Here is a 24,470-nt window from a genome sequence, read left to right as displayed (position 1 = left end):
ATTGTTATATCTATATTTTTTTTACTGATTCGGTCATACATCTGCAATTTCTTCGGGTTAACATATACAATTTGATAGCTACAACTATCATCATTCATCACACTAATGTCATATACATTCCCCACAAGTTTAGTTTAATTAGAACTCTCTAATGAGCACGAGCATGTACGCCGAAGTCACCGCAACGTTTAATACACGGCTGCAAAATAGCAGAAATACAGTGATGAATGCTTGTCTTGCCCGTTTAAAGCTCAACATTACTCCAGTTTTTTAATCAACTTCGAACTATGGACAACCCCTAAACGTGAGAACATCTTATTTGCTTTCAACCTGTGTAATGTACTGGCTTGCTTAATGTACTCGCTATGCGTGTCAACCTGCGTAACATACTGCGGCCACGATAGTGTTGCTTCTTAAGAACACCAGGACCTATGCAAACGTTTCTTTTTTCTTTACTTATGTTACGTTTGCTTTGAAGCAGAGAAACCGCGGATTTGATTAAAATGTCATGCAAAACGTCAAGCGAACGCGAGCCATCTTCCCTTTCAGCAAACACTGGCCGACTCCAACAATCAAGAGGGAACGACGGTTAACATTAAGGTTGCGGCTTTATAAAACGCAAACATCTTCAGTCTGTTTATGAGGTCATAAAATAAGCATATTTCGAGACGTGGCCTTTGTTCAGCGGACACCTAAAAATGAATCGCATACGAAGGTTTTCACGCTATACAATACACAAACGTATATGTAAAAAAAAAAGAAAACTGCGCAGGTAGCCTTTCATAAAACAACAGCAGTGATAATCTGGCTACCTAACTGAGAATGACGCAGCATGCTTTTCGTAGCTGTCGCCTGCGGCTTTCTTGGCATAACGTTGGCAGGTGAGTCAACACTTCTGGGAACTATGTGCGGATATGTGTTATCTCACCACTAATATCGAACCAAGTTCGCTGCCAAAATCCTAAATGTCCGTGTTGAACCCACATTGGCCGTTCATGCTAGAGTCAACGCATAATATTCACAGGCTTCGAGCTGACATTAATATAAAATACAGACAGTTCAACATAAAAAAAACGAATGTCCGAGTTTAGTTGCAGAAAGAAATGATTGATAAGCTCTCTAATTACATCAACATTTTCCTTGCTTTGAGCGCGTACCCGCCATAGTGCGATTAGTGGCCTTGGCATTCTGCTGCTTGGTTGCGAGTTCGATCCCCGGCCTTAAGCTGCTAATTTTCGATCGGGGGGACATGTAACCACGCTCGTGGAGTGGAATTCGGGTGCAAGTTGAGGAACGCTAGGTGGTACAATTTAATCCGGAGCACTCCATTTCGTCGTCGTCTCTCCTCCCCCCCCCGCTCCCCCCCCCCCCCTTGGAGATCGGGGCATTCAATACCGCAAGTTGATTTGCGCATACCATATAGCCATCCACGGTGGAGATGTTCTGTCAGTTGGTTGTTAATCATTTTTCAGTAGTTCTTAGCGCTCTGAGGAAACGACAAACAAAAAACACAAAGGGCATATAAGGCGTTTCGAGTTTCCGTCGTTGTATATCTCGGTTGCTGTCGCTGGAAGCTGACATCTCTAATGTAGCTGTCAGTTCAACTATGGAAATTGCGACTAATATAAAATTTATAATATGATTTACTGTGGAATTTCACTTGCCAATGAAACGCAAGGGCTATTTGAGACGTGCAAGGGTCCTTGGAATTATTTACCACCATCCCAATGGCGCTCCGCATCTAAGGCGTTTTCACAGTGAGCCTCCATCGGAACGCGATGTTATTGCCGTGGGATCGAACCCGTAACTTCGTGCATATTTAGCTAATATGGCGAGCGCTTTCAAATTTCAAAGTCGAACTTTCCAATACATAGTCTGTAACTACGGCACACACTATTTTCTGTTTAAAAAATTCTATTGCTTAACTTCCAAATACTGCCCTGTGGGATTGACCAATCAGTTTTGACCGTCTGGTATTCCTCACCACGCACTTAAAGCACGGTGTTATTGCATTCCGCCCCCTCGAAATGCGGCTGCCAGAATCGAAAATCGAGCTGGTGACCTCGTAATTAGCATGAAAGATTAAAATGGCTTCATCAGGCGAAAAAAAAAGACGGCAGCACAAGTAAAAGGAAGCAGACGGGACCAAAGCCCCGTCTCTTTCCTTTCCAGCGCGACGCCATAGCCAATGAACGGCTGCGGTGGTTTCTCTTGGTTTTGAATGGCGAATACCTAAAATCAAGCGGAACGAACCGCGTAGTAATCGGTAAACGTCTTTCTATCATTTTTTTAGCTCTCCTCGAGGAAGAATTAGTATACCCAGAACTATTACAGGAAAGGAGTGAAAGTGGAGAGCTTGTGCTGCGAATAAAACACACGACTTTGCACTTGAAGAAGAGCTCGGTACTGGCAGATGACCTCTTCGTGGGTACAATCGTCGACGGTGACACTGAGTACACCCTGGTGAGCGCATTTGACTGCTTACTTTTCCTTATACATCAGCTGCGAAATATGAATAGTTAGGCACCTGAAAAGGCCGACTGTACTAAAATGTTATCCAAGAAAAGCAAGGAAAAGAGCAACAAAATTACAAAGCATTGTCGAAGCAAATTCATGATGAAATAGCAAAATACTATCGAAACAATTTCATTAAACAAAGGCCGAAACGAAGACAAAAGATTATAAAAGTAGAACACAGGCACGAGAGGTCGTATAGTGCATTGAACTTGGCCTCAGTCTAAATATCATCCCTAACAGACTTTTTCTTACAGCGAAGCTGTTTATGGTTAGGGTTCCGTAAATTTTTCGTGTCCGACAACAAATCTGTGTGAGCAAAGTACTATCATCATTATCAATGGCTTGCGCGACTGCTACCACGTTAGCCGCCGTCGTCGTCGTCTTCTTCCGCAGCAGGCTGCGTTTTTGCTCATCATGCTTGCATTCACATAGTGATCCTCCCTCTGCGAAGGAGCTGACGGTGCTGGCCCACCGCCCATCGGTGCGGTGATTTCGATGTCAAATTTTTTTGTCTTAGCAATTCGCGAAATTAGAACACGAATATACATAACGAATGTGTAACAGGAATGAATTCAGATGCACAAGAATAAATGTGTGTGCGTACCTTTCGTCACGATGACCACCGATCAAGACAATAGAAAGTTTTAATCTAGCGTTCGCAGCAAAACGCAAACGCATTACGCACCTAAAGAAATGGCGTTGACATCACTGCGCATGCTCTGAACGTTATCCGGATTCTGTGGTATACGTGCGCTATGATAACGTGCGTTATCTGGCGCGTTCAACGTTCGTAGTGTTTACGGGCGCAAAAAAATAGCAATGTCATCCGCCGTGGTTGCTCAGTGGCTAAGGTGTTGGGCTGCTGAGCACTAGGTCGCGGAATCGAATCCCGGCCATGACGGCAGCATTTCGATGGGGGCGAAATGCGAAAATACCTGTGTGCTTAGATTTAGGTGCACGTCAAATAACCCCAGGTTCACGAACTTCCTGAAGCCCTCCATTACGGCGTACCTCATAATCAGAGAGTGGTTTTGGCACGTAAAACCCCATAACTTAATTTTCTTGTTGAATAGCATTGTCGAACATGGAGGCACCCACGGCTCCCGCTTCAGCGTAAATTCTCGCTATGGCTACGCCCTCACTCTCACTGATCACCAGCAACTATTGAAACGAGGTTTCGCTTTCTCTAAGACCACCTGAAACGTTAATTATGACCGCATAGCGCGTACAATTTACGAGACCATTCGGCGATGCCGGTGCCCATAGACTCAACTAGACGCATCCACATAGCAACAACAGGATGACTGCTAATGGATTGTCTTGGCTTCGATACATTTAGAACGAAGCAGCAGAAGGCGCCTTGTTTCATAACGTCTTCCTTATGTTTGCGTTCTTGTAAATTCAAAGTCTGGAAGAGACGCGCACCGTAACCTCCCGCAATAGTGCTTACGTTTGACGTACGTGAGGCGAGAAACGCTATTCTAAAACTGTCAAATAAATGTGTTCGTACCTTTGTTCAAAATTCTGTGTTACCACTTTGTCGTATGCTACACAGCTTCGCTAGTCATCCACCTTCACAGCGTGTAATGGCTCATGATTTATTTCTTGGACAGTTTTTGTTGTATGCAGTGTAAAACTACACAAGAACTGCGCGAGCACTATATATCCAAGAGAGAGATAATAAAAAATAAAAGGAAGAGTGGTTAACCCGAATAACTGTTCCGTTGGCTACCCTGCACTGGCAGATGAGTAAGGACCAGCGATGGTCTAGGTCAGACGATCGCTGTGTAACATATGAAACAACGATGGCCGGGCCTAGAAAGCACATACTAGACCTTGCGACAATGAAAAACTAAAAGCAATTCTGCATGTAAAATAGTGCCAACGACCGACGATTAGTGAGGAGAAGATACCAGCTCTTCTGAAACTCGCACACAATGCATGCTACTGGCGGAAACCGGTCTCTTCAACTCGCGCCGTGTACCAATTTCTTTCAATATTTAGGAGAATGGACTATTCTTTTTTTCAGTGGAACGGAACCAGTTTAGAAGAGAACCTGTACCATGACAGCGCGCAGCAATCATCGATTATGCTTTACCAAGATGACCAGGCATTAAAAGTGGTAAGATATGTTAAGTACAAGAAACGAAACTAAGCTCATTTTGGATGGGCAACGCCTCACGGCCCTAACGCGCTAATAATTTCAGCGTGCATTTTATTTCTAGAACTTCTTCTGTTTCAGGAGGGAATAATTAACCCAAGCTGGAGAATAGCGCCACTGTTGTCGATCGAACGTTCTGAAGACGCTCCAATACCTCACACGGTCTACCGAGTTGAAGAAACGGATCATAGGAATGGTTAGCAGTTGCTTCCGTTTCTTGAGAGACGTTCCTGGAAGCGTTATTGCCTGTAATCGTTTACTTTTACGCAGTGGTTGCGTTGTAGTCGTCTTCCGGTTCACAGCTTAAATTTATTTATTTATTTATTTACTTATTTATTTATTTATTTATTTATTTATTTTTCTATACCTCAAAGATTCCCTAATGCGGCAGTCCTACACGAGGTGGAATTATAATGATGATGATGATAAAATAGAGATACGTTGACTGCTTCGAAGAGCGCGGGATTAGTAGGAACCACAATGTCCGCAGGATAGTTACTGAGGATATCAGAACGTGCCTAGTTTTTCATGTCAGTAAAACCACTTATAGGCTAGTTGATAGTCGTATCTCTGAACATCGCGTCCTCATTATCATTTGTGCAACCATGTAATGCCCTACGTGAAGTGGGACCCTAGTGAGTGAGTGAGTGAGTGAATAAACTTTTATTTGGTCCAGCAAAGCGCGATAAAACGCGCACCCGGCTAGTCCCTATCGCCTCACAAGAAACGGATTGTTGAGAGAAAAATCGTACCCACCGAAAAGTAGGAGTCCGTCTTCCTGAATTTTATATTTTTTTTCATTGCCTCTTTCATTCTAGATCTCGCTTTTCGTGACCTTAATATCGATATTCCTGTGGTCAAGAGGGGCTATAGAAGATGTAAGTTTTTTTTTTCTTTTTGTGGCCATCAACCGTCACATCCGTGCTTCAAGCTTCATGCTTCTCATTATAACGTTCAACGTAATGTCAGCCGGGAAGGCATAATCACGAAAGCCTATGGCTAGCGCTTTCATTTATTTATCACTTTACCTACAGCTCCAAAATGGCGTCACAGTGGGGGCAGAGATTGATACAGTACAACAAAAGGGGAAACAAAGAAAAAAAATACAGGTGAATTATCATGTGCCTAAAAAAACGTGATAACACATGCACACAGGAAAACAATCACTGCAAGAATGATCCAGAAAAATAGAAAGGAGCAATTTTTGCTAAAACATAAACATACATCACAGGGCCTAGTAATCACGAGAATACATTATTTGAATTCGATGAAATTAACTTTCGTATTAATTACGTTGCCCACGTAGATGCACTGTTGGAGCAACGAAAGAAAATTGCATTTCCGGTGGCGGTGGCAACTTCTCATGGTAGTTGGTTCCAATCTAAAATTGTCCGGGGAAAAATGACATTAAATCTTACAGTCTTGCACCTTATTTCTTGAATTTTGTTGACATGGTCTCTTCATTGAGAAACATAATCTCGAAGTAAGTACGTTTCACGCCGTAGACCTGTTTGATAATGAAAAATATTATGCATAAATTTCAGTCTTAGCATTTTCCTTCGTTTACCTAATGAAATCCAGCCTAGGTTCTCCTTTGCACGCGTTACACTGAATTGTCTTGGGTAATTTCCAAAAACATACCAAACTCCTAAATTTTGCACTCTTTCTATTCGCTGAAAGCCATTTTTGAGCCAGAGATCCCACACGGTACAGGCTTAATCAAGCGCGTAATTAATATATGATGGGAACAATATCTGTTTAATTTCTGAAAGAAACCACTTGGCATGTCCACGCAGGAAGCCTAATGTCCGGCATGCTTTGGGTGTACTTTTTTCAATGTGGTGGTGCCATGATAAGTTGGGGGTAAATATGACGCCAAGGTATCGGAATTCTCTCACGGGAATTAGAACCCCAGTGTCTAGCAAGTACTTGTAACTGTGGGCGAATCGCTTTTTTTTTTCTAAACGACATGTACTGTTTTTTTTTTTTTTGCAAATTGTTATGTGTGCATGCCTCAAGCGCTGCACCACTCAACTACGGTGTTCAGTTCATGTTGTAAAACAGTATAATCCTGTTGATTAGTAATAACGCGGTAAATAACACAAACATCTGCCAACAGGCACACTTGGGAAGATAGGCCAGCATCTATATCAATCATATAAATCAGAAACAGCAGTGGACCCAAAACGGCCCACTGTGACACTCCTGATGTGACATAAACCTCATGAGATCTTTTGTTGTTAATAATTACGCACTGACGTCTAGTGCTTCACTATTCTTTGATCCAGCAAATTACTGTGGATTACTATTATACCATGAAAGCTTTTCAAGCAATAGGTGATGAGGTGCAACATCAAAAGCTTTCTGCAAATCCAAGAAAATGACATCAATGGAGAAACCCATGTCTAATGCACTTGCTAAATTATGTGTTAATTCAGTGAGTTGAGTGATGGATGAATAGCCACGTCTAAAACCATGTTGATTAGGGCTTAGCAATACGTACGCGTCGAGGAGGTTCATAATACTAGTAAAAAGGATGTGTTCAAAAATTTTGCAAATGCAATTGCTCGTTAAAGAAATAGACCGGTAATTCGGTACAGTACTACGTGGTCCTGATTTGTGTACGGGTACAACATGGGCTATTTTCCAGTCATCAGGCATGATGCTTAGTTCTAAAGATTTAGTAAAAATACCATGTAGGTATCGGGACACAGGAGAAGCGGTTAAAGAGACAAAACCAGGAGGCAAATCATCCGGCCCAGCCGCCTTAGGTTTATCAAGGCGCAGGAGTGACAAGTAATCTCCCCTTGAGTTAATGACATCATCATCCATGCGTTCAGTACATTTGTGCCATAGTTCAGAAACATTTCACCGTCATCAGAGCGCCTCCCAAACGCTGACCCAAAGGACGAATTATAGCAATTTGGTTTTAGCCACGCTATCGTGAACAACTGTACCATCATGGTCAAGCGAGGGTACTGAAATTTCTTTTTTGCGGCTAGTTTTAATAAAATTCCCGAGTTGTTTAGACCACTCCTTCATTCGCGAAATTAAAGTGTCAGACTATGAGTATTTTGATTGTTTCGTAGTAGTCTTCAATTCATCTGTTGTTCTTTTTAGTTCTTCCTTGAAAGATGGCGGATTTTTTTATAAGCTTCATAAGCATGCTTTCTTCTCCGAACAATTCTGCGTACTTCCTTGGAGAGTCACGGCTTGCTTTTACTATGTCTTGATGCCAGCCACCACGACCGTACAAACGGCTCATGCAACACAAGCATTTTGTTAGTCAATATGAACCAGTGTTCGTTGACGCCTTCCGATTCGGAAAGCGTTAGAAATGGGTCAGAGTATGCGTCCAGTGCAAATAATATGTCGTTTACAGGCGCTATTCTACAGCTGCAAATACACCGGCATCCGCTACTTAGTCTCTTTGCGTATCTGAGATTCATCTCACACAGGACGACACTGTCATCAGCTATGCCCGGTAACACATGCGTGGATTGTTCTGCTCAGGGCAAGCTGGTCAAGAAAAGATCTCGCACACTCCGGTCACGAGTGGGCTGTGTCACTATAGCTGTGATAAAGGAAAGAAACGGCACATATTTATCATCTCTTTGCTCGTCATATCCGCTGCCTCCCTAGGCTGTCTTCTAGAAGTGATTCAATTGAAACGGCATTACTAAGCCCTCTCGTTCCTGTCGTATTCACGACGAGATGGATCCAGTTGACTGAGGTTGATTCGAATTGCGCAAGCACTAGGCGTTGCGTCCAAAAACGCGTAGAAAAATGGGCTCACTCGACCATTCGCGCAAATGTCCGAAAGGTTAACCGTTGAACCAACACAAGGTCGCGCAAAAGTTTGAATGCTATACTGCAAACTGTCCATTCGTTTAGAGTACATTTAGCAGGTACAGAGCTCGTCAAGTTTTTTAATTTTCTTTTTGCTTTTTGTCTGTGGCCCTGATAACTGCACTTTTACGTACTGTTGGCTTATAAAGTTTGACATTGAATTTGAGTCCCATGAAGCATTGTTTGTTGTTCCTTGATTTGGAGAAGCAGAACATTGTGAAAGAACAAAAGAGCGATTATTCTGTCACCTTACCAAATCACACATTTCATCATGTTTTATGAACGCACGCAAGACCTATGCGGCTTCAAGACAGCGGTAGCACCGTTGACCTTTGTACTTGGACCTTTGCAAGGGCCGGCATAATGATTTACACATAAACAAGGCGCCCTCCTGGACGTGGACTTTTATTAGAAAGCCTAATTATTTTGCTGCCCTATGTGCGTGCGTACGCGTGTATGGTGTGCATGTGTTTTAATAAGTTATTTCATATGTCCCCCATGTAATCTGAGGTAATATGTTAGGCGTATAGCCACAAACATCTAACTTTGAGGACAGTTTCTCTATTGGGCGCTTGTTTCTTGTTCATACCGCCTTAATTACTACATTCACCTGTACACATTTAATGTTGTTTTACTTAGCATCCACTAAGGAAGAGAAACATATTTGCGAAATTTATTCACTTGCTATGTGAAATTATAGTGGCGCAAATAGCCTTGTGTGTTGACCTAAGACTTCGGTCGAGATGCTTGCTGGTGTTAACATCATTATTTATCATTTTCACTCAGTTAATGAAAAATCTTAATCTCGTTTCACATAAACGTATTTGAAAAAATTATGTACTCTCTTAGTGGAACGTAGGTGGGACATTAAGAATATAGTGGCCCAAATGCTCGCTGCGCGCGCATTTAGGCTCATATAGATAAATCCATTCTTTTTAAAAAATTCATGGAGTCTGACCACGATCCTCTCTGTCCTATGATCTTGATACCGACGTATACGGTCGGCCGCCAGTATCTTAATCATAGAAATGACGTTCATACAGACCCCTGGATACCCCCTGTGTGCGTCTTTAATAACGCTTTCAAAAATTAACACCGCAACAAGCATATTGCACGCGAACCCACTCGCAGACTGGATACTGCATTTGCTAGTTGATTGTTGCTGCAGTACATCTGCAACAAGCTTTTGCTTTCACTAAATTTTCTAGAAGTTAGTGTAGTACATACCATTGAAGCAATCTTGGCAAAGCTGCAGGGCTGGTAATGGACAAAATTTTTAACAGCCTTCTCACCTAAGCAGATGATGGCGGGGCCTTCTAGCTAGCGGATTTGACGAGAATCACAGCAGGTCGCCTCCGAGATTTTCAACTAAACAATCTCGCGCCGCACAATCTCGGAGGTTACGTCAAAGAATCACAATGGCTGTCAGCGTTCTGGCTTGTGCGTCACTCGCGGCGAGTGGTAATGCCGCGTTTTCTTTTTAAGTTTTGGTATCCAAACTGCAACTTTCCGCTAGCCGTCTGTGATGCATCGACTCGTATTTGAAATGCGAAATTCTGCGCGGCGGCTGCTGTATTCTACATTAACTGAAACTATGTGTTTTACGTAGCCACTAATGTTGTAGCAATTGGCCTTCATAAGTGCTGGTTTACTCTCATTCTCGTCTCAGTCTCAGCCCTTGCTCATTACCTCCTGTGCAGGGTAGCCAACCGCAAGTACAACTGGTTAACCTTCTTCCCTCTTTATGTACAGATTATTTCTCTCCTTGCCTAACTGCATCATGCTGAAAATACTTATTCGTCGCCTAAGTACAGAAGTATAGAGATAGAGACATTGACGACGACCCCATCGGTTCCTCAATCTCGCGTGTTTATGGGCCAGACAAGCGAATAAGTACAAATAGGGACGCATTCGCACAAGGCCAATGACCACTCATGAGACAAAGAATTGTAAAATAATATACTATTTCTCATTTCTGGCACTGCGCTGCAGATTGGCGTAATCCCAGGAAGAAGCTTCCAGAGGAGTACGTCGCTGAAATCTATTTAATATCCGGCAGCCACCACCAGAAACACTTCAAGGAAGATAAAAATCTCATCGCCTACATGGCTGTACTGATGAACGCAGTAAGCTCGATATTTGGTGTTATTTACGTGCATCATATTGCGCATATTGCTCTTCCATGCAACATGCCTATGCAGTTCACCCTCTATGAAGTTATGCTCACGGAATTACCCATCGGATGCAGAAATGGGTACCGTATCCAAAACTACCATCGTACATGTCTCAATTCCGATGTGGTCGGTCTTTATCAGATGACAATTTTAGGATTAGGGCGTATGTCGCGCCAGGACGTTGATTTTTGTTTCGGTACTTCTCGTTTGCTCCGTCTTAAACATTGCAATAATTCCTTCTTGCCACAAGGTCCTAAGAATATTTAGCAACCAGTACACTTTGTCTAGTAAGCCCTACTGGGAACTGTTTTTCAGGCACTCTTAACCCATTCTGCAGGCACCATAGTGGCCTAATAATAACTCGTCACAATTCATCATATCATGGGGCTTTGCGAAAAATACTGGGGAAAATATTACCCGGGCAAACACGCCGTACTTGTGAAATAACAGGCCGTCTATGTGTAAATTATAGCCATGTGAGTGCATTACCACTTTTGCATGAAATATGCACTCAAAAGAGAAAAAATTTTGCTGTATAACTCGCTTAGATTTCTATATTACCAATAAAGCCACTGTTACCGTGAGAAGAAGTTTGATAAGCCAGAACAGACCTAAAAACAGCTAGCGTATAACGGAGGTCGCGAAAGATGATCTGAATGCATAATCGAAAGATTTAAATGCTGGGTGGTGTTTCTGTCTCAAGAAAAAAAGATGTACTCACAACGAATCAAGGCCCCCTATGAAAATTATCGACTGGTCATTTCCTGGAATATTTGTGACCTCAGTATTGCCTGCTTTTCGGCAGTTAGAAATAAGGAAAGCTATCTAATATTGCCCTTTCAATACTAATTTATAAACCGTCGTTTTAAACACTTCGGATCAAGCTGCCAGAGGAAAACCGCGAGTTTATTTTCATGCCATTTATGATACTCATAATCGCACCTATTTTCTAGGTGAACGTATGGTACGAAGGAATGACCAAACCAAAAATCAAAACCAAAATTGTGGGAATTTCACGAAACAAAGTAAGTAGGAACCTTTCTAAACCTGTGGGTACCACAATATAATGCAGCGCTAGAACTGTATTAGTATTTTATCATCAATGGCATAATTATCTAATATGGCCCACAAATACATTATAGAAGCAAACAGACTTCAGGACACCCCTTAAAAAGAGAGCTGTGGTAAGCAAAAGGGCCTTCCTACACTACGTCCCCTCAAAGCGTCAAATACTAATTATGTATTAGAACATGGAATGATCCATACATCTTATACCGCAAGATTCAGGCAGCATCTCACGCCAACCTAACCCAAACGTTTGGACACTTTTGAGAAATTGGCCTTCTCGGAAAGCTTTAAAGAAGGTTCTGTTCGTGGTATAAAAAATTATAATTGTAGCCATCGTCACATATATAAAACTTTATAATGGCTACTTGAGCCTTTGATTTTTATCTTAGTTATTCTTTTACTCTAGAATCTATAGAATGCACAGTAGCATGTCAGCGGTAATATTTACACCTGCCAAGACATATGCATCATAGTATATAGCTTATCTCTCTTTCTCTTGTGGATCAGCATGAGACACCTAAGATGTTCATTCTAGATCCTGAGGACCAAAGCTAGAGAGTTGAAAAAATCGACTAGACCTCGTGATCGAAACACACCTCATCCCACATCGAGCGCTGTCACTCCGTTTGCTCAGATAAGCGGGAGGACTGGTCGAAAAATCATTGTGTTACAATTCGGGTTCATTGTTTTCGTTTTTTATTCTCCCAAATTTTTTCGTTTTTTAATTCGACCGATAAATTTTGTTTTGGTTCCATCAATATATGTTCTATGGGGGGGGGGGTTTCATTTATAATTAGGTTTCATTAGGTTTCATTTATAATATAATGCAGATACCACGCCCACGCTAACAGAACAAGAAAAAATTATCGATTCAATACAACGTCATTTTAGCAAAACTGTACTTCCGCAGTGGATCCATCACAGCGGCACAGCCTGAATATACAATTAAAGGCCTGGATCCGAGGTGAACTTCTTCAGATAAAACGAAATTCTGTAACTAACTGCGTAATTTTGGAGTTTGTTTCAATCCAGAAATATGAACCAGGTAGTTGCAATCTATATCTGTAATGGCTGTAATGAAACGAATATATAGGGGCATCTATAATATTGCTTGCTGTTGAAAAGGTAAGCATGAAGAGAGCGCGGCAACTATGTCTCAAACATGCATGAAACCTCTTTAAGGACGCCTCCTTACTAATGCTGTAGGCAATGACGTCCTTGTAAGATATGAACAATACCTTTTTCTTAGAAGGATGGTTGTTTACAATAAAAAGAAGCTCGGTTTCGCGTTCTGTAAACCTGTAACTCCTTGAAACCTAGCTGATAGTTTCGGGTGCGTAACACATGTGCTCTGCATTGTTGCGCAAATTAAAAGCCATATAGAACCGAAGCCCTCCAATAGTAGAATTTAATAACAACCGGACGGTTTACAGCCCTTGTTAAGCTCCCAAAAATCAGTTTCTCTTAAAATTTGAGTCGAATATTTTGGAGTGTTTTGCAGTTCAAACTTTGCCAGTTTGGAAGTGTTTGCCGGACGTTTATCATATACTTACTGCTTTCAAGGTCGGTGGCACACGGGAACTTTCGATTGCTACAACCCGATCTGGATTGAGCTCGATCCTGATCAGGTGCCAATGAACAGACACTTTAGGTGGGGATTTTTCTTGCTCCACATCCAGTCAGTCACGATTCCTGTGTGGTGATCGAGCTTCTCGATCCCGATCGTACGTTGACGTCTGCACTGCGATGTTTGATGCTTATTAGGTGTATTTTGCAAGTAAATCGGACCCACTGAGCGTCATCTGGTGTGGTATAGATCATCCAGCTTGATCGGCATCTTTGGACTGTGTAACAGCGATTATCGTTGATCGCGATAGAACATTTGATCACTACAGTGCCTGTGTGACACGAGTATGAGATAGTAGAAGAGAAGCACCGTAGACGACATCGCGCCCACTGAACGACGTAAATAAGGAACAAACTGCGCGGTAGCCCTGTAGTTCTATTGCAATGCCACATTGATATCTTTCTTTTTTTCAGGATATCCGAAACGAAGTAAGAGCAGGCCGCTATTTGAACGGCCGCCTCACTTTGGGCAAATTTATAGAACACGTAAATAAAAGCTTGCCAGGAAATTCTGACGCTGTCTACGTGTTCACCGAGTAAGTGCGCTGGTCAGATAGTGCGGTGCGAGTAAAATGGCTTCGTTTGGAAACCTTGTCCGCCATGATATTCAAGTGTTCGCGTGACTTTCATGCGCACGCTAAGGTTTTACCATTGTGCTTGCCGTTGAGCTTTGACGTATGCGGGGAAGTTTTTCGGGCGAGACTTTGCGTACACGGCCGGCATTTCCTGACCATGCAGAAAGAAAAGTTTGACAGACAACAAAACATATAAAATCAACAAAGGTCAGCAATTCGCGGCAGCGATGGGACAATAAACGCGAAAACAGAGAGTTCACAAAATCTACTAGCAGAACTGAACATCCTTCAAAAAGTTCATATTGCATGTGACAGTTTGAAGGACAGTCCAAAAATAAAACGCCCACGGACATAAACAAACGTTTCAAAAACGGTCGACAAAAAAAGCGGTCGCGAACACAAAAATTAGTATGCGTGGCTGCTGTCTTGCGGATATATTATTGCTGGATATACATATACAAAGGTTACATGCGGGTATCAACAAAGTCGCTCCTATAAACCTCATATGCTTACCACATATCTCACTTCATTCCTGTTTAACAAAAAAAAACACAACTTCGTACATAAAACCTGCACATGTAATCTATGTTCACAGACAAATCGAAAGCGCACCGAGGTAATAATGAAATGACGAATTATATTTGCTGGATTCCTTCATCTACTTTAATTTCTTCAAATTTTTCCTCAGCTTCTGTCACAGGTTTTATTTATGGCCAATCTTCCTGAACGCAGATGTCCTATTATGCTCGGTTCCTGCATAAAACAAAGAAATAACATTGGCTCAGAGATATCCATAAATAACACTTATCTGTTTAAGATTCAATCTCAATTTATTATTATTTACATACAGTGATGGGCTACAGATAATATACAGACGAGGGGCCCAAAGACAGACACTAGAACGGGACCTTTGGTTAATAATAAGAATGCGGAAACATGTGGAAAATGAGCAAGCTAGGTAAAAAATACCGTAAAACACAACACAGTGAAATTAACCAAACGAAAAACAATTGTCAGTGTACAATCCTATAGTGCATAAACATACCGGCAGAGATACTGTAATGAGCGATGAAAACTCAGTTATACATTTAAATAGCCTGACGGCATGGCTAAGTGCATGAAAGGATGAATATTTAATGGTCTTCGGTCAAGCAGTGCATAGTTTTATAGCCGCGAATGACGATGGCATTTTCCCTTAGTTAGAATGAATTACAGGCCGTAGACAATTGCAGTTACGTGCCAATCGAGTATTATTATTATTATTATTATTATTATTATTATTATTATTATTATTATTATTATTATTATTATTATTATTATTATTATTATTATTATTATTATTATGGACCGAATGAACTCGAATGTAAGCTTTTTAGCAAGTAAGTTATAAAACATAATTGCCAGATGATAGTCCACAATTATGACCACAAAAGAACAAGAAGGATGTCGTTTTCATGAAGTAATGGTGCTGCTAGTCGTAATAAAGCCGCTGGTAATAATAATGCGTATTGATTGGTTTTGTAAGTGCTGAACACATGTGGTATGACATTATGGCTTCCCCAGGAAATAATGCCGCAATTAATGTGACTGTGACTGAAAGCAACATATAATGCTACTGACGCGTCTTTGGAAAAATATGCCCTTGATTTGATTATTGCTCTAATACCGAATGTGCAATCTAGTTTGATGCCCAAAAATGATACGCAGTCGGTGACGAAAATGTGATGACCATCCAGAGTTATCTCAGGCATGCCGGGGAGCATTCATTGGCTTGATCAGAAAATCATGAATTGAGTTTTGGTAGGAGTGAAAATTAAATGATTCGAAGAACATCAAAGAACAATCTGTTCGAGCTGGTTGTTTAGTTTAAGATTGTTGAAGATACGCCACTCGAGCAGATGGTAGCATCGTCTGCGTATAGCACGCAATGTACAGGTTTAAGACACGCGGGTAATTCATTATTATATATAGAAAATAGCAAGGGACCTAGTATGGAGCCTTGGGGTGCACCTTGATTAATAACTTTAGTACCAGAATAAGCACTTTCTGAAGAAACTGTTTGTTCTCTGTCATGCAGGTAACTTTTTAGAGGTTTTATTACTGGACCTGTAATTCCCAGGGCTTCTAGCTGAGTGAAAAGTATGTTATGATTAATCGTACCAAAAGGCATTAGTGAAGCAAAAAAATACCGAATCAACGAAGTTACCAGTATCTGCTGAGTGACGAATATAGTCGGTTATGGATATTAAAGCCAAGTTGCAGAGAGTCCGCTTCGGCTGCGTTAGGTTGTGGGTTCGATTCCCGCCGCCGCAGGGCACCCACTGGTTCTGAGATGGGCACAAAAGCACCCGGCCTTCGGCTTCCTTCATGGGTGAAACGCCTGGGAAAGGAGCCTGCACCCTAAATTCCCGTCGAAACCCTCGGGAGCCCAAAAAAATAACGTGATGTTTGACCCGCTCATATGGTGACCATTTCCTATGTGGCGCCGAAGATTAACCTATTGAGGTGGGGACGCCTTCTAGTTGAGGACAAAAGCCCTTTCCTAGAATTTTGATCCCGTAATGACCGAGCTTCAGGCCAGGAGTGCGCTTGTACCTATTTTGTACCCACAGTCACGGCGGATGCTCTTCAACAAGGCCATTCGTGGATGGAAATGGTTCACGCTTTTGTGCTCACGAGGGTGTCGACAGGAATTTAGGACGACGGCTCTTTTCCCACGCCTTTTCCCAACCAAGAATATATATATATATATATATATATATATATATATATATATATATACATACACCATAGGAACCCAACAATGACACCAAAGACAACATACGGGAAAGTACTTGTACTTGTTAGTTGAATTAAAGAAATCATAAATAAATGGAAATGAAAGTGCATGCAAAAACAAAAAAGTGGCCGCAGGTGGGATACGAACTCACTTCATCGCTCTATGCGTGCGATACTCTCATGTATATATATATATATATATATATATATATATATATATATATATATATATATATATATATATATATATATATATATATATATATATATACATAGCATCACCATCAGCCTATTCATGTGCACTGCAGGACGAAGGTCTCTCCCTGCGTTATTTATTACTATTTCGTTTATTTATTTATTTAAATTCTACAATTTTACGTTCTACAATTACACCGGTCATGCGCCAACGGATTCCAAATAGCACCCGCAAATTTCCTAATTTAGTCACTCCATCTAATCTTCTACCGTCCTCCATTGCGCTTACCTTCTCTTGGTACCCATGCTGTTGCCCTAATGGTCCAACGGTTATCTAGTCAGCGCATTACAGGACCTGTCCAGCGCCATTTTTTTCTCTAAATGTCTGTTAGAATATCGTGTATGCCCAAGTATATATATATATATATATATATATATATATATATATATATATATATATATATATATATATATATATATATATATATATATATATATATATATATATATCGTGTTTAAATATACACTGAGTCTCCCGCGCTTTACTGAGCGTAGGCGTCGACGCGTAGCGCCATAATGGGTCTCGTGCACCACTTCTTCAGTTCAGTTCCCTGCTCTGCCACACGATGTGGCAATAGGGATTAGCTTGGTTAAACATCAGAACATACAAGTATAACACTCATACTTTTTTCAGGCAAGACTTGGCTACAATACCACTCATTGGCATACCTGAGGGCAACCTTCTAGGTAAGGGCTTGCGTTGCACAAATCACTACCTGTTCTATCGTAAAATAAAGGAAGGCACGAGAGGCTATACTTCCTGCTTGTTTATTAGGATTTTAAGTAAACTGTTCCAGCCAGTGTTCCTTCTTGTCTTTAGACGAAAATGTACAAGCCTTGTGTACTTTTAGCGCTATTTGTTTATAGATTTGCGGTGTCTATCAGCACCTATTACTGGGGCGTGTTAATATATCATATTTCGAATACGAATTGAATAGTCTTCCCTGCTGAATGCTTATATGATTAGAGTATTCACTATTAGAAATTGCCCAATATTCGTTTCTGCTCAAAATTAACTGATAACAGCACCTAGTGGAATCACGAGGCAGAATGGTCGAGGCAAGCGCTGACCTCCAAATGAATCTGGCACTCTCTGTTAATCATACGCTAATTCACGGCTGACGGATAGGTGCAGATTCACTAAAAAACAGCAGTTCCTTATCAAACGCATACAGCCAGCCATCGTCTCATTTAACAATTACTTGTCCCCATTCAATAAGTACGCCACCGCCTTTATGCAGCCTAGGAATTTGTCGTTTACAATGTGGCAAAGCGTATTTTTATTTATTTTACAGATCTCATCCCGGGTGTATGTTCTTAAGATGACGTTCAGTTCTCTAGTTATTACTCTTGGTTCCCTCAATGAAAGTGACACAGACGCGCATATACTGACGTGATGCTCTTTTGTTTTATTCCCGTATTGGTTGTGACCCAACAAATTATGTAACTAGCATTTACAAATCTCTCAGTTGTGAAGCCGGCCGGTAGTTAAGAAAATTGCGTGCACGCAAGAAAAAATGCTAAGAATAAGCTTTTACTAGACGCGCTTTAGTCTGTACATTTATTAAGTGCAACATTATATTTCACTTTCCTGGGAAATGAGAAAATATTCGGCATCCGAACCAATATGTGGAAACCGTTTTTCGCCAATACTGCTATTCGATTTCGATTCGCAAAATTTTCTTATTTGAACACCCTGGCCTGTTATGATTACAGTGCTACATTAGCGCACTTATTGTTTGCTTATCATCTCTGACTCATTTCTTCTAGCACTTTTTACTTATTCAGGGTTGGGCGTGCCTCTCCCTTTGTAGTAACTAGGCTAGCCCTGCTTCATTTGCACCACGAAAGGGAACCAACTCGCCACATTTAGCACACGCTGCTTTTGAGGTCCACGCCTTGCCACATGCATCACCAGACAAAATCGGTGGAGCAACGCCGAGACATACTGAAAGGCAAAAAGCGGCAAAGGAAAAATATGTGATGACGTTAACTAGACTGTCCAACGTGGCATCCCGCTCGTTGCAAGGATGCGGCCGAGAGACAGAGAAGACAGTTTCGGATAAATAAACCAATGCAATAGAGCAACTACACGAACAAAAAAATCAGAGTGGCTAGCTTATTTATTTTTTTATTTTGTTGTCTGTTAGTCGCAATCATAGAAAGTGACTAACATTGAAGCCAGAGGATGTACAGAGGAAGTTATTTGCTTTATTTGTTTGAACATAAATGTTAACCTAATCCTTATGACTATTGTCATTTTTAATCGAACAGCGCCGCTCACGGAGAGGCGCCGGCTAAAACTCCCACGCCTAATCCTTCACGCATACACAATTGCTCAAGGAAGTGGGTGGAGGGACGGCGCCTTAGTAGCTTAATTGGGGAAGCCTCATCGGCGTAATCTGGAAGATGGGGTTTCATTCGCACCTACGGCAAGTTATTAAAGCGAAAGCCTTAAGTGACTCGTTGCAGTGACTCACAGCCGAGGAAAGCGGCGTCTAGTCCAGTGTGACAAAAAAATATCTTCGTCAGGAATGGCTCATACCCCGTAAGAAACGAAACATGTAATGGTTGAATATGTAGGAGGAAACGAAAGAAAGAAAGAAGGAAGAAAAGAAAGATAGAAAGAGCGAACAAAGGAACGAATGAAAAAACGAGAGAAACAAATGACGAACGAAAGAGAAAATACAGAAAGAACAAAGAATGCATGTCCAAAAGAAAGGAAGAACCTCTACGTAGTCCATTAGGTGCTCGCACGTGTCGTTCAAGAGGTCGACCTACAGCGCCACAAGCTTACGTCACAGCGCGATCCGTCAAGTCTTGCAAGAAGTCTGACCCCTCCGATTGTATAACTTAATGCACTACCACGTGTGCTGCAGGCTCTCGCCTTCACGTGTTACAGGTGGGTAACATGCTGCCGAACTTCTTGCCACCAACTTTCAGTTTCGCCTTTGACCTTCTTACCTGTAGATTTAAATTAAACGTAAAATTAATTTCGGCTACGCTTTCCATTCTCTATTTCTCTGCATACGGGTGCACTAGATGAGACACAAGCAAGTCCACAGTCGGGCACTCGACTTTTTGATGCGAAAGCGTCTTAAAATGGCTTATTGAGCGAAAAAGTCTCGCATCTGTCGTCTGCAGCGGCAAAACGGCTCTTAAACTCGCGTTGCCATTGGCTGGGACGCCACGGAACGAGAGCGCCTCGACGGGGAATAGTGGGCGAAAGGGAACACCTTCTGCTGCGCTTGCCCGCCAAGTGCTGCGTGAGGGAAGAGGGCATCGCCGCGACGCCCACGTCACCCTCGCTCTTTGAATCTTCTTGTCCACGCGTTCTTTGTCCGCACAAGTTCTCGCTTCCTTTCTACCTGCAGCTGGGTAAGACCAAATCAAGACGCGTCAAGAGTCTCAATGCGCTCGCTTGCCCGCGCGGAGTTCGTAACTGTAAAGACCGCTCCATGGCGTTCGAATAGGCGTTAATGCTTTCGCATTCACAACTAATAAGAAGTGCTTAGGTGTCCTCGATCTTTTTTGCGAATTTTTTGAACTTATGAAGTAATTGTGCGCCCTTCTGGGCTTTTCAGTTGTGTGGCTGTACACAGCAAACTTCTGAGGTTCTCTGTTGGTCAAATGCGTCTTCACTTTCACGTCTACAGGTCTCGCAGCAATGGCCACCCTTTGCACTCCGTTGAAGGTCGGCATCGGCGAAGACATGGCCGGCACCTTCAAAGGAGTTTACACCGCCGCTCATGAAATTATTCACATGTACGTATTTCGTATGATTCTGTCCACTTCCTTTAGAAGAACAAAAAAATATAGTGCATACTTCAGGCAGGCAAGAATTATAGAAGACTGTGGTTCTAGGCCAGTTGGTGAATCATGAATTTGGGAGGTTACCGCTTCTTGTAGTTTCTTTCATCGTCCCGTGTGTTCTTTGTGGTAACTTCCTAAAATCGGGAATTATAGTCTGTATAGTACAGTCTGTCGACACGGTCACCCTGTCCTTCATCTTGACGTTCTCCAGTCGCCTGAACTGGTTGGCAGCATTGACGTCGAACCAAGTCTAGAGTAACTTTCAATACTTAAATGAATGCGTTCGTTCCGCTTGAAACATGATTTCGTTGTTCGATATCAGCCGCCAATGAAAAGCGAATAGAATAACAATTTCCTAAACTGTCTCAATGGGCATCACTGCAAGGTAACACGACCTATGTAACAAAATGTACGTGACAAGGTGTTAACATCGCAACAACCGATTTTCACTAATACCGAGAGTCGCTGGCACCGTTAAAAGAGTCAAGCAACATGTGAACTAAATATAAGAGGAACAGAAAAGACTAAACAAGTCAGTAACGACTCGTGCTAACAATGTTTACAATTACGTCCTTTTTTTCTCTATACCATATCCTACTCGTCTCCTTTTAAACGATGCTGACAGCATCAACATTTCATTCTTCTTTTTGATTCTTATAGTATCCTCAATAGTTTTGAAGGCGGAGGGCTTAAGTGGCTCGTTGCGATGGCTCATACCCGGAAAATGCGGCGTCTAGTCCAGTGATGCAGAGAGAGAGAGAGAGAAAAAAAAACATTTATTGAATTATAAAATGGAATTCTCGCGGATCGAGGTCTTCTGTTTTTCACGCTGTCTTCTCGTCGAAGGGAAGCCTCTTCAGCACGGGTGGTCCCTCAGTCCAGGGCTCCACAGAGTTTGGCCGCGTCCCTAGCGTGCTCCACCATCCTTCTTTGGACGGCGAGCTAGCAGCTGACGAGCCGGGTCTCCCAATGCTCCGCACTCGGGGGTTTATGATCGCGGAATGCATCGTTTCGTTCGCACTCCCAAGTTATGTGATAGAGTGTGGGTGTAGCTCCGCACCAGGGGCAGGTGTCCCTATACTGCGTTGGGAACATCTTGTTGAATATGAAAAGGTTGGGGAAGGTGTTTGTCTGGAGCCTACGCCAGCCCGTTGCTACCTCCTTCGTCAGCGCTCTATGGGGCGGTGGGTACTTGAATCTAGTCCCCCTGTAGTAACTAGCGCGGTACTGCTGCTGCTGCCCAGCCCGGAATCTATTAGCTCGAGCTAGACCGTCCGCCGCCTCGTTACCCCTTATGCCCTCGTGTCCAGGTATCCAGATCAGATTGTGTATGATTTTCGCCACCTCCGAGGGGTTACCCCCTCTGAGGATCCTAAGGGCAGTTTTGCATATTCTGCCCCTCATGTAGTTGCGACAGGTCTCTTTCGAGTCTGTGAGAATATTTAGCGATTTATTCTCCCTATATCCTTGCATCGCCGCCAGCGCCACGGCGATTTCCTCGGCTTCACCTAAGCTCTATATCTCGGCCGAGACGCACGACACAAGCTTTTCCTCCTTGTTCATTACTACCGCGATGGCCTTTGCCTCGCTGCCTATTACACTTATGCTCGCGTCCGTGAAGAGAGTGTTCTCTTCTCTGGCCACTGTCTTTTCTATGTAGTCGGCCCTAGCTTTCCTTCTGCCTTCGTGGAGCCTGGGATCCATGTTCTTCAGTATAGGCTTTACGTTAAAGGTTTTCCTAATTCCCGCCGGTACGTCTTCGTACCGGTCGACGTCTCCTATTTCGAAGCCCAGCCTACCGATCAGGTTTCGCCCCGTGTAGGTCCCCGTTAGACTTTTCATTTGCGCTTTCCGCTGTGCTTCCGACATTTCGACGAAGGTGTTGCTCACCCCTAGCTGCATCAGCTTTTCGTTGGAGGTGTTTCTCGGCAGGTGCAGCGCCGTCTTGTAGGCTTTCCTCAGGACGACTTCAATCTCTTCGTTGGTCGTTTTAGTCCTCACTTGGTAGGGTAGCGAGTACATGACTCTGCTGACGATCAGGCTGTTGACGAGCTTGAGAGTGTCTTCTTCTCTCATGCCGTGCCTCTTCTGGGAGACCCTGCTTATCATTCTGCTCACGTTCTCGGTCGACTTCTTGAGGAGGCCGATGGTGTGGTTGCACTTTCTGCTGCCTTGCAGCCACATGCCGAGGACGCGTATCATGTTGCGTTCGGGGATGAGTTGTCCTTCGAGGCTGACCTCCAGTTTCGCCTTGGTGGGATGTCTGCCGACTCTTAGCAGTTCGGACTTTTCGGTGGAGCACCTGAGGCCCCTCTCCTTCACGTAGTCTTCGACGCACTTGGCCGCATCTTGCAGCGCCGCTCGCTTTTCTTCCAAGGTTCCGCAGGTGGTCCAGACCGTGATGTCGTCCGCATACATCGCGTGCCGGATTCCCTGGATCTTTCCGAGTCTCTTCGCAAGGCCCAGCATCGCCACGTTAAACAGTACGGGCGAGATTACCGAGCCTTGGGGCGTACCTCTGCTAGGCGTTGCAAAGATACCGCTCCTCAGCTCGCCTAGGCCGACCGTCGCCGTTCTGCCCGAGAGGAAGTCCCTGACATAGTCGTGGGTCTTCCTTCCGCAGTTTGTATTGTTGAGGCCCTCCATGATGGCCTCGTGGCTGACGTTGTCAAAGGCCCCTTTGACGTCGAGGGCCATGACGACGTTTTCGCCCTTTCTCGGCATTGTAGTCAGGGCTTCCTTCTCGAGCTGCAGCAGAACGTCTTGCGTCGAGAGGTTGGCCCTGAACCCAAACATCGAGTTTGGATACTGTCTTCCGTTTTCTAGGTGCCGCTGGATGCGCTTGGTGACGATTTTCTCGTAGAGTTTTCCTAGGCACGACGTCAGCGAGATGGGCCTCAGGTTCTCAATCTGGATTTTCTTTCCGGGCTTGGGGATCATTACGACGACGGCATGCTTCCACTCCGCCGGAACTTTCCCTTCTTGCCACAGCGTGTTTAGGTACTTGATGAGCTGGTCTATCGCTCCGTCACTCAGGTTGCGTGTGAGGGAGTTCCGGACTCTGTCCGCTCCCGCCGCCGTGTTCTTGGTGGCCGATCTGATGACCTCGACGACCTCCTCCCTCGAGATGGGTCGGTCCATGTCCGGATTGTCTTCGCCTCGGTACTCATCGCGGTATCCCTCCGGCTCTCCCGTTCCGTAGCATTTCTTGCGGACCTCCTCGAGCAGCTGCTCGTCGGTGCCTTGGTATTGGTGGATCAGCCTCTGGATCGAGTTGCTGCTCTCTCGCTTGCTCTTGCTGGGGTCCAGTAGGCCTCGGAGTATCTGCCACATCCTGGCCGTGCTGAGGGTGCCGTTTAGCGAGCCGGTGAATTGCTGCCACCCCTGTCTGGCCAGTTGCATCGCGTACTCCTCGGCCTTCTTGGTGATCTCCGCAATCTTCTTCTTTAGCTTCTTGTTCATTCTCTGCTTCTTCCAGCGCTTGGTGAGGCCGCGGCGTGCTTCCCAAAGCCCCAACAGCCGCTTGTCCACCTCCGGTGCCTGTTCTGTTCTGTCCACCTCGCGGGTGTAGAGCTCCTGGATTTGCTTCAGCTGTTGGCTCCATTCTTCCGGGGAAGTGATGTCGCCGCCCAGTTCTCTGCAGTGTCTTCTGAA

At 43.4% G+C, this 24,470-nt stretch overlaps 1 protein-coding gene across 2 annotated transcripts in view; it reads left to right on the top strand.

The window, feature by feature from the left end:
- Window positions 1–740: 740 nt before the first annotated feature.
- The window catches only part of LOC142564627 (venom metalloproteinase BumaMPs1-like), a 37,153-nt gene continuing 13,423 nt past the window's right edge, over window positions 741–24,470 (top strand). The window contains exons 1-10 of one of the 2 annotated variants that reach the window (XM_075675696.1): window positions 741–881; window positions 2,294–2,463; window positions 4,547–4,639; window positions 4,760–4,874; window positions 5,497–5,556; window positions 10,520–10,653; window positions 11,655–11,726; window positions 13,810–13,931; window positions 17,638–17,690; window positions 20,660–20,768. In XM_075675696.1, coding sequence (XP_075531811.1) covers window positions 833–881; window positions 2,294–2,463; window positions 4,547–4,639; window positions 4,760–4,874; window positions 5,497–5,556; window positions 10,520–10,653; window positions 11,655–11,726; window positions 13,810–13,931; window positions 17,638–17,690; window positions 20,660–20,768 — 977 coding nt within the window. In that variant the 5' untranslated portion in view covers window positions 741–832. The remainder of the gene's footprint in view (window positions 882–2,293; window positions 2,464–4,546; window positions 4,640–4,759; window positions 4,875–5,496; window positions 5,557–10,519; window positions 10,654–11,654; window positions 11,727–13,809; window positions 13,932–17,637; window positions 17,691–20,659; window positions 20,769–24,470) is intronic. The other variant, XM_075675697.1, reaches the window with a different exon arrangement.

This window comes from Dermacentor variabilis, chromosome 11 (genome assembly GCF_050947875.1).
Source record: "Dermacentor variabilis isolate Ectoservices chromosome 11, ASM5094787v1, whole genome shotgun sequence".
Classification (NCBI taxonomy): Eukaryota; Metazoa; Arthropoda; class Arachnida; order Ixodida; family Ixodidae; genus Dermacentor; species Dermacentor variabilis.
Note: the sequence above shows the minus strand (reverse complement) of the source record. Positions and strands in the feature narration are given on the sequence as shown.